At 57.8% G+C, this 10,686-nt stretch overlaps 1 protein-coding gene across 1 annotated transcript; it reads right to left on the bottom strand.

Annotated features, from left to right (window-relative positions):
• Positions 1 to 938: 938 nt before the first annotated feature.
• On the bottom strand, positions 939 to 2,033 carry TSKU (tsukushi, small leucine rich proteoglycan). The gene has a single exon (XM_008064452.2). It carries the CDS (start codon positions 2,022 to 2,024, stop codon positions 960 to 962), a length of 1,065 nt encoding a protein of 354 aa, XP_008062643.1. The 5' UTR covers positions 2,025 to 2,033; the 3' UTR covers positions 939 to 959.
• Between the last annotated feature and the right edge of the window lie 8,653 nt (positions 2,034 to 10,686).

Genomic DNA, 10,686 nt, shown 5'->3' with positions numbered 1-10,686 from the left:
CACAGCCAGATGGGATTCCCACACTGCATCAGCTCCTCGGGGGAAGCCACGTCTCAGGGGAAAGGGGTTGTGTTTCCAGTCTGGACACTGGGGAACCCCACCCCGGGGTGTGCAACTGGCAGGGCTGGGATGACGTGCCCTCGGCTCTGAAAGGCAAAATGGCAGCCTGTGGCACACTGCTGGTCACTGAGCCCAGAGACCCACTTCTGAGGTCCTTGCCTGTCCTGCACCCCTGGGGATGGCAGGGAAAGGCACAGACCACAGCAAGGGGGCCCAGGAAGGGAGGAGAAGGGGCTTGTGAAAGAAGTCAGGAAGGTGCAAAGGGCCCAGCCTGAGAGGCAGAAGGCCGGGTTCCAGTTGTGCTCCTGCCCCTGCAGGAACTCAGGTTGGCATCTCTCCTCTACTAGGCCTCAGTTTCCCCATTTGGCACATGAGGAGTGTGGACTCTTCTCTCCAGTTCCTTCTATTATTAGGGTTCTACTCAGGGTTCCAGGGGGAGAGAAAAGGATGAAGTGGGCCTCACGGGCCCACAGCAAAGAGCTATGTCATAAAAAAAAAACAAAACTCATGCCTGAGGACTGGACTGTGGGCCCAAGGGGACACTCAGCCCAGTGGACCTGAACTCTGTCCTGCAGCAGTGGCTCCCAGCCACCCTCCTCCTGTCAGGTCAGGTCGGCACAAGGGAAGGCACTTGGGGGCAAGGGGGAAGGGGAGTGAGAAGGGACCAGAGTGGGTTTGGCATCGAAGTCCCTCTGCTCACGTTCTGGGGGATGACACCGACAAAGAGGCAAGGCTTTGCTCCCAGGCCCACAGCCCCTCTCCGTCCATGGCTCCCGTGGTGATGCCGCCACGTGGGCCTACAGGTGCCCCCCGGCACTGGCACGTTAAAGCATAAGTGACTCAGGACCTGAGCAAGCCCGGGGTGGACATCTGTGAGGGGCCCCGGGCCACGACATTCGTCACAGGACGTCAGAGCCCCCGGCAGCAGATTCCCGGGTGTCTACGCAGCGCAGAGCCACCTTGGGGCTGGAGCCAGGCTGCCGGGGGTAGGCGCCCTCCCGTACCAGGCGCCGGCACCGCACCCCCTGGCCCACGCTGACGCGCTGCAGCGCCGGGAGGTGGAGAAGCAGCATCTCGGGCAGGGGGACCAGGCCTGTGCCCGAAAGGTCCAGTTCCTGCAGCGAGCCCAGGCCTGAGAACGCCTCGGCACCTGCCCACTTGAGTTTGGGGTTGCCCGACAGGTCCAGGACCTGCAGACCTGGCAGCTCACGGAAGCCGTAGGGTGCCAGCTGGGGGAGCTTCTGCAGGCTGGCCAGCGACAGGTGTGTTAGGCCTGTCAGCCCTGCGAAGGCGCCCGGGCCGATGGCAGCCAGAGGGTTGCCATCCAGGCTCAGGTAGCGCAGGGGCAAGTCTCGGAGATCAGGCACGGCGCGGAGCTGGTTCCAGGCCAGGTTCAGGCTCTGGATGGTGGGCGTGGGCTGGCCAGCCCGCGCGGGGTGGGGCGTGAGGCGGTGGAGGAGGTTGTGGGAGAGATCCACGTGCAGCGCCCGGCCCTGGCTGTGGGTGGTGAAGGCGGATGCCGAGACCTCCCGCAGCCGGTTGTGGCTGAGGTCCACGTCGCTCAGGGGCGAGCTGGTGAAGCTCTCGGCCGGCAGGGCTGCCAGCCCGTTGTGACTGAGGTCCAGCGACTCCAGGTAGCGCAGGCGAGAGAAGGCGGTGGGCGAGATGCTGGTGAGCCGGTTGTGGCTGAGGTCCAGGCCAGCCAGTGTGGTGTAGCCTGGCCCTGCCAGCGCCGACTCGTTCACTGTCTCCAGCCGGTTGGAGGACAGGTCCAGGTGGGCCGTGTCCAGAGGGATGGGCACGGGCACGATGTGCGGGCCCAGGCCGCTGCAGTCCACGCGGGTCAGGCTGAAGCTGTCGAAGAGGCCGAAGGTCTCCACCTCACACTGGCACCCGGGGAAGCACGGCCGCGTCGTCTGGGCTCTGCTCACGGCCAGCAGCAGCAGCAGCAGGGGCCACGGCATGGTGAGGTCTGGAGGGAGAGCCGCCGGTGAGGCGTGGATGTGCCAGAAGGTCCTGACCCCACCCCGTAGGACATGAGCCCATGTGCCTGAACACAGATGAAAGTTGCCAGAGTCCCTGTCCTCCTGGAATGCTTCTTGGAAGATCCCTCCTAATACCTGGTTCCCATTCCTCTCTGGCCTCAGTCTCCCCATCTGTATGATAAAGGGGCTTAGGACAGATTGGTGGATTTTAAACTGGAAGCGGCAGACCCTTTTCTTAAATCAGACCAGTGCTGAAGACGGGCCTGCTCTGGCTGAAGTGAGGGATCCTGGAGCCCACCATGCTTGCTCTCCACCCCTGCAGCAATGTGCTGCAGAGTCAGCTTGGAACCCCCTGGACTAGATGATTTCTGGGGCTGGCCTCTCCCGCTTTGATGGCCTAGGGTCCCCACCAGGTCCACAAGGGAGGGGTTCTCATGCAGGGCAGCGGGGCTGGGGTGCTCCCTCCTCCTTAGCTGGGGGCTGTGCTAGCTAGGGCATGGCCTCACCTAATCCTCGCAACCATGCTACAAGGCAGAAAGTCCTTTTGCCACTTCACCAGGAGGGAGGGCGGGGCCTAATTAAGAAATGTATAGCCAGGAGCTGAGAGGAGCAACCTGCTGGGTGCACGCAGAGGAAGCACCGCCTGCTGCTGTGCCGCGGTGGAGCCAGGCCTGAGACCCACTTGGCCTTCCTGACCAGGGTCCCCTCCCTGCAGTGGGGCCTGCAGTGTACCACCTCACCCCCTCCTCCCACTCACCCTGTCCCTCAGCCTGTCCTCCAGAGGCAGGATCCTCCCTTCCAACTGGGGACCCTGTGTCTAGACTCCCCAGTGGGTCTTCGGGACACCCAAGTCCCTTGCCCCCATGACCTGCCCCTCCCCTCAGCTGAAATGGCTATTGCATCTCTTTGGCCCTTCCTTCAGCCTTGGGCAGGCAGCTGGGCTGGCTCCGCAGCTCTCCAGATGAAGAAACAGGCTCAGAGAGCAAAGGGGCCTACCCAATCCAGTAAAAGGCAGGGCAGGACTAGAATCCAGGCCCACTCCATGGTGGCTCCTCTATTCACATCTGCTGCCTCGCAGGCATGGCAGGGTGGCTGGCAGGGAGGTGGGGCCCAGGAGGGCCTTTTCCCACTGACACATGCTATGACGCCAGCTGTTCCCCCACCAGGGCCTCAGTTTCCCTCTCTGTACAATCATAATGGTAACAGCCACAGATGCCAGGCACTGTTGTATATGCTGTCACATCTAATGGCCACACCCACTTCAAAACTGCACATTCAGAGCTTGTGTTTCTGTCCACCGCAGCTCCTGGGACAGTGGCACTCAGTGGTGCTAGCATGAGGATGAAGGGCTGAGAAGTGAGAGCTTCTAGCTGGACCTCTGGACAGTCTGTGGCTCTCCCTCCCCCGCACAGCTGCCTCAGCCTGGGAGACTCCAGAAGGCACTGAAACTCCTTCTGGCAGGGCTCTTCACCTGGGTGGCCCTGCTCTGCGCCTCCACCCTTCCTTTCCCTCTGGCCTTTGGGGAAGGGATCCTGGTCTGCCCACCTTCCAGACTGGGGGGGCGGTGGGGGTGAGCAGGACAGCATTATCAGCCCTACATGCAACATTAGAAGGCTAGCCGCTTGATCTGTACTCTGGCTCTGCCGAGGGGGGGCGGGTGGGAGGATGGAGAGGGGAGGGAGATTTGGGGCCTCCTCTCCCCTGCTCTCTCAATGTGGGCCCCTCCTCTCCCACCCCTTTCTTTTGTAGAGGCCAATTTGAGGATTAAACCCGGCCCAGGTGCATCCTGGGCTTGGTCCCAGCTGAGGCGGGACAAAGTGTTCCAATGTCTGGAAGCAAAAGGAAAATATGAAGTTGCTTCAGGCCCCCTTTGTTCCCCGGGGTGAGCTCCTCACCGCAGGGCTCGTTACCACCAAGGCCCCACCTCCCCTGCTAAGCTGATCTGCCCATACCCACCCTTCCTGGGGTTTAAACAAACACTGTAGAGGTCCCAAGATTGCCCTGTGCTTCCCAGAGGTGATTATACAAGGGGTCTGTGAGGTGCCAAGCGGCCTCTCACGAGCTCCTGCTTATGCAACCCGCAGCCCAAGCACGGCCCCAGTGCTGCCCCGCCGAGGGGGCCTCTGGCTGCCCCTCAGGCCTCAGCCTTGTCCTCTGCACCACAGGGTGGCAATCTCCGCCCTGCCCTCCTCATCTAAGTTGACCAGCCCTCCCTGTAATGAGCTGCAAACTGTGACGAGCTGGACACGTGCGCAGGACCCTCACCACGGATGGCCAGTAGATATGGAACAGGGGCAATGGGAGTGACAGCTGATGGAAAGGGGGCAGGATGGATAACCGCATTCACGGATGCGCCCGGACAGGCCCAGGTTCCTTTTCAGCCTTGCACAGTGGACAACTCCCTCGGGGCTCCAGCCCAGCGGGGTCAGTAGTGGCAGTCAGAGCCGGTCCTCACTATGTGCTAGTCTGGACATCCATTCCCTTACTCAGTCCTCATAGTTGCTCCATGAGGCCGGCAGTCTCATCCCCACTCTAGAGTAGAGGAATGCAGGTGGCAGAGCACTTTAGCATGAGCCACATGTGGAACTGGGTACCTGTGGGAAGTTATCGGTAAGTTAAATGGAGAGGACAATCCCTTCCCCAAGGAGTTGCTGTGAGGACTCGAAGTCAAGTGCAGGACACCCTGCACAGCGCCGGGACACCGACTGACGCAGTCAACAGGTAGACGAGGTTCCCACAGAGAATGCAAGGACCCTTCCCCGCCTCCTCACCGTGCTTCACAGGGCAGCCGTGCATGGTGACAAGTCCCAGAGGACAGTCAGGAGCCCTAGGTCTCCCTGCTCTGCTATGGAGTGCTACCACCTTTGGACAAGTCGCCTCCTCTCTCTGAGCCTCAGTTTCTCCAGCCTCACAATAAGAGGTTTAGTCTAGATAATCTAACTCCAGAGTCTCAGGATTTTAAAATTTAACAAAAGCATTTACTAAATCTCTACTAGGTATGTACAAAGAACTGGGCTAGGCCATGAGGGGTGTGTGTGTGCAGGATGAGGGGATGGATACCAGAGCCTTGTCCTCACAGGGCCTACAGATCACCTGTGGAATAGAAGACCGACTTGTAACAAGATCACTAATGCCAGTCTCGGCCTTGGGAGACCCGGACACTGGTCCCAGGCCCGCCACTCTCTGTGCGGCCTGCGTGGTTTCTTTTTTTCTTTGAGCTTTGGCTTTCCTATCTGTGTAACAGTAGTCATTCTGCCTCCCTCTGGGACCCATGCTCTACCCTCTGGTGGAAGGGAGAGGAAGACAGGTGGCTACCAGAGAAGGCCGAGGGAGAAGAGGGATCTCTGGGCCAAGGTACATCACTTTTCCCCAAACCCCGACCTGCAGATAAAAGATACCCACTGATCAGGATACATCACGAACATGCAGAGAGGAAAGGCTTAGAAACTGCATCTCTTGTGGTTTGGGGGCCACACTGTAAGGCCCTCCAGGACAGGGGTCATGAGTTTCACACTGCTGGGCCCGCAGTGACTCTAAGTTTGCTGATGGCTAGCAGGTTCAGGCAGGTCTCCCCACATGATACCCCAGGCTCTGCTATGAGTCACTCTCTAAAACAGCTTTGGTCACATCATTCCCCTTATCAAAAACCTCTCGGGCTCTGCTTTTACTACAGAAACCAAATTCTCCTGGACACGGAGACTTCTGCAAGTTGTCACCACCTTCTTCCTCCCACCCCATCTGGATTGAAGCCCTCTTTAGTAGCCAGGAATGGCCTTCACCTTGACAGCCTCTGAGCAACTCTCGGCCTCTGCTCACACTATTCCATCTTGGAGAATTCCAGGGTTGGGAGCTAGAAGGCCCCTTACAGATCATGGGTGACTGGAGCCCAGGGAGGGGCAATGACGGTAAGTGATGGCTGAGCCGGGCCCAGCATCTGGGACCTGATGCCTACCACTGCTGCCAGCACCGCACGCATCCACCCAGCTAGCCCTGGCCCCGCCGGCAGAACAAAGCCCGTTCTGTCCACGCAGGCTCCCGGGTCACCCTCCCTCCCGGTCTCTCACACCACGGGCCATGGCACGCCTCCTCTGCCTTCAGACAGTTCTCTGCCATTGGTTCCCACCTGTTTCCTGGCTTGACATGAGAGCTGCTGGGCAGTGCCTTGCCTTCTTCACCTGTGTGTCTCATCTCCTCCCTGGGGTCAGAGCCAGGCCTGGTGGGTGGGTGCACAAAGGAAGAGCGGGATGACCAAAGGGCCCAAGGGTTAAGGGTTAACCGCTGGACTCAGACCCTGGTGCGAGTCCAGCTGTGTACCTACTGGCCTTGGGCAAGTCTCAGCCTGGTTAACTCTGAATGTCCCCAGTAGGGATAAGAGCAGTTGTTGAGAGGATTAAAGTAACAGGATGGGAAGCAATGTGCTCACTGTCTGCCAGGTGCCAAGTGCTCCATGCGTGACAATGATGGAGGGGATGATGGTGGGGAGGACTTCCTGAAGGCGATGAGCGTGTGATTCTTCACGCTCCATGTTCCCAATGCCTGCAGGCCTGAGGTCGCTTGTTAACATTTTCCAGTCACTTTGCTGGTGTCCTTCTCTGAGGACATCTCTCGGGTTAGGCGTTCCAGCCTGGGCCCTCCTGGCCCCAACTGCCCGCCCTGGTGCTGCACCACAGCGTCTCTGCTCCACAGAGTTGCCAGCTCCCTCTGCCACACCCTCCCTGACAACCTCAACAGGGAGCCCCTGGCATGGGCCCAGCACCCACCTGAGACAGGCCTTTGCCTCGACCAGCTGCTCCTCAGAGCAGAGCTGCCTCCCACTCCGCTCCCCTCAGCCATGAGCTCACTCGAGCTGACGCCAATGAAATCCCCAGGTGGAAGTTCCACAAATGTCCTGCCCTCCAACCACTTAGTCAGCTCTGGAAACGCAAAGCACAAGGAATCTCAAGGCCAGAATCCCGGAGCCTTGAGGCCGGCTCTTCTAACAGACCCACTAATGCTGTGCATCTGTACAAACACATCAGCCCATCAGATCCCCTCCACCAGCACGTCACTTCTGCCTCACCACATCCCTGAGCACGGGGATGACTGTTCCTGCTTTGCAGACAAGGGAAATGAAGTGATTCAGCTGGGTAGGGGAGGACCCAGGACTCAACCCCAGACATCTCAAATTCATTCTGCTTCAACTTACAAAGGAGCACGCCTGGATGGCAGCTTAGAGCTGGTTGTGCTGGACTGTAGTTGCATGTTTATCTGTCTGTCCTTCTGTGGGTAGGGATGCCATCAGCCTCATTTTTATGCCCTTGGAGCTGAGCACTGGGCCTGGCACAGCACGGGTCATCTGTGAAGATACCCAGGCGCTTAGAACACTCACCAAAGGGCACCTCTTGGCTGTTCCCCTGCTCTCAACTATCACCTGTCCAGTCACCCTGCAACATCAGCAAGTTAGACGGCATCATAACTCTTACAACTGTGTCAAGCCAAGAGAGCTTTAGGGGTCTGTCCCGAATTACACAGCCAGTGAGGACAGGGCCGGACTTGGGACCCAGGGATTCTGACACCCAGGTCCAGCTCCCCCAATGACGATGTGATTCCTGGTGCAGGGGGGACCTGGAGGCCTAGCAGCCTCACCCAAGGAGGATCATCTCCAGGAAGACAGGGAAGGCTCCTAACACTACTGTCTCCTTCCAACATGTCTTCTTCCGGAAGGTTTCCAGCTTACCAACAATCTGAGGCAGCACATATGGACACCAGGCAAGCAGCAAAGGAAAGGGCCGTTGTAGCCAGGCAGACTGGGTCCCAACTCTAAAGGCCTCAATGTGGTGAGGCTCATGTGTGCCCTCAGTCTGCAGAGTCTGAGCTTCATCTGTAACGTGGTGATAACCCTAGAGCTGTTACCAACAGGCCACTGTGATGATGGCATGAGGTAACTGAAGACCCAGTCTCGGGCTTGGCAAACACTGGTGCTGACTGCATGCTGATTTCTGGCCCCTAATGGGTGATTTCAGGGGCCAGGGAGGCAAAAGGAGCAGTGACACTGGCAGATGCTAACAAAGGCAGGGCGGAGGCCGAGGATGGAGAACCCACAGTTCACCCCTAAGGCCTGGATTCCTTCTCGCCTCCTCCCTCTCCTGGATTCCGCAGCTGGCAGTCACCTCACCCTGTCCAGGTGGGGCTCATGAGGCCTACTGGCCTGGCTGCTGCAGCCTTGCTCCCAACCCCTGCCTCTGATTGCCACCATGCTGGGTGCCAGAATATACTTCCCACTAGAAGGCCGGGTCCTACACGGCTCCCTTTTTAAAATCCATCCCACAAAGACAGCTTTTGGGTTCAGCTAGAGGCCCGTGACTTTTTTTGTGTATCATGCCAACTCTCACGCATTTGATTCAGAAGCCACCACTGTGAGGCCTTCCCAATCTAACCTGCCCATCACCCTGTAAAGGGTCACCCTCTCTCTGGGCTCCACGGCCCCCAGGCTTTCCCTGTCAACGCACTGACCCACTTCGTAGTCTGTGGCCATCTATGAATCTGTGTCTAGCTCCTCGCCAGCACGAGGTCTGGCCACGTGAGGGGGATAAACCAGATGAATGAAATGCTGTGGACAGAAAGCGTCCTTATGTCCACAACCTTGCAGGATACTGAGGGCTCTGCCAGGCGGTGGGACCAGAGTAGATGCTGTCTCTGCCTTCTATTGTCAGTGCAATCCAACAAATGTCTGCTTGGTGTAATATATGCTACGAACCACTTTTTCACTTTACTAGCAAGTGTAACTCATTGTCCTATTTGATAAAACAGATCAGTGGAGCAGAAATTCATATCCTCATTTGAAGGATGAGGAGACTGAGAATCAAAGGCAGAGTTACTTGTCCCAGGTCACAGAGGTAGGAAGCAATGAAGTGGGAGTAAAATCCAGGTCCTTCTGATTCTAAGAGGCTGGCACACTCAGCCTCCACACTGGTCTCCCAGCCTCCAGCTCCACCCACAAGCCAGAGGAAGCTTTCTTCAAATGACCAACTCCTCCCCCCCCCACCATGCTGTGCCCGTTTAAACTCCTACAGCTGTCCAAAGTCTACAGGTTCAAGTCCCAGCTCTTAGGCCTGGCATTCAAGGCCTTAGTGATTTGGTCCCTGTCTCTCCTCCTAGCCTCAAGTTCAATTCTGGTCCCCACCCTCAAGGCCTTGCACCTGACAGTCCACATGCTGACCACCTGTGCTGTGTTTATGCACAGGTCTTGTAATAGCTGTTCCTTCTGTGGGAGACCCTTTTTGCTTCCTGAGCAGGAATAATCTCTGTCAGGCCCTTCCCCCCGGGCTATTCCCATGGAACCTCTCTTAGAAAGTGCTTTGGCCAGGGCGCATCCAGGGTGGACCCAGCGCTCTTCAGAAGTAACCTCATTGCCCAGAGCAGCTTTGCCCTGAGAAAGGATGAGTGAACTCTTAAGGGCATCCCCTGCTTTGAGCCAGAAGTTATGATTAAGAAGAAATTCCATCTGTACTCTACCCACTTACAATCTGTCATGTAAAAGATAAGAGGAAAAAGAAAAGGCCGAGTGTGGTGGCCCATGCCTGTAATCCCCACACAGGAGGATCACCTGACCCCAAGAATTCAAAACCAGCCTGGGCAACATAGTAAGACCTTGTCTACACAAAAAAGTAAAAAAATTAGCTGGGCACGGTGGTGCACCTGGTAGTCCCAACTACTTGGGAGACTGAGGTGGAAGGATCCCTTGAGCCCAGGAGTTCGAGGCTGCAGTGAGCTATGATCTTGCCACTGCACTCCAGCCTGCACAACAAAACGAGAACCTGTATCTAAAATAGACAGACAGAAAAATAGACAGATAAGGGGGAAAAGGCAACCCTTCATCACTTCCCTCCATTTTTCACTGGCTCATCAGCTTTTGCCTTTCACCCTGGTGTGGGAAGAGGGGCAGTCCACAGGGCTTCTCCAGGCTGTTGCATTCCAGCCTTTCCTTGGGGGAAGCAAATGGGTGCGCGGGAATTGGGCAATTCAGAATGGAGGTGTATATTAAACATCCAAGTGTTCCCGGGTTCTGGGATCTCAAGCAGTCAGCCAGAACGGGAGGGGAGGAGAGAGGCTGTCAATACCTCCCTTTCAGAAGGGAAGCCTAGGCTGGAGACAGAAAGGAAAGTGCTCATGGTTGCCTCCTTCCCAGGTTAGTGGCCTGTACTCTTCTGTCACACTGGCAAAGTTCTAGGTTAGAGACTGGCGTGGCAGGTGGGGAGGAAGGTGTTTAGGGTTATCTTAGCGACCCAGGCTCAAAAACCCAGCAGGCTCCCGCCGCTCTGAGCCTTCCCTCTCCGGTCAGTCCCCGTGCTCCGCAGCCTAGACTTATCCGAAGGGCGGAGCGCGCAGCGAGGAAAGAAGGATCGAGGTTCCCGAGTCACCTCCCAGCCGCCAAGTGTGGGCGGGCGCCGCAGAAGCCCGCCGGTTACCCCCTCCGCAGCTCCGCGAGGCGGGGCTCGCCCCCTTCGTAACAGGGGACCGCGACTCAGCCAAGCCGAGCAACTTGCCAGAGCCGCACGGGGGCCGGCGGCCGCCCCATCTAAAGCCAGAGTGCACACGACTCTCACTCCCCGCAGTTCGGCTTGGAGTCCCGCACCGGTCGGCGCCGCGGGCAGACCCGGCT

This window comes from Carlito syrichta, unplaced genomic scaffold (assembly GCF_000164805.1).
Source record: "Carlito syrichta isolate Samal-C Ts95f unplaced genomic scaffold, Tarsius_syrichta-2.0.1 Scaffold307339, whole genome shotgun sequence".
Classification (NCBI taxonomy): Eukaryota; Metazoa; Chordata; class Mammalia; order Primates; family Tarsiidae; genus Carlito; species Carlito syrichta.
The sequence above is the reverse complement of the archived record's forward strand: the minus strand, read 5'-3'. Positions and strand labels throughout refer to the sequence as shown.

Coding starts and splice junctions, on each gene's coding strand:
- TSKU (XM_008064452.2), bottom strand. CDS start 2,024: ATGCCGTGGCCCCTGCTGCTGCTGCTGCTGGCCGTGAGCAGAGCCCAG.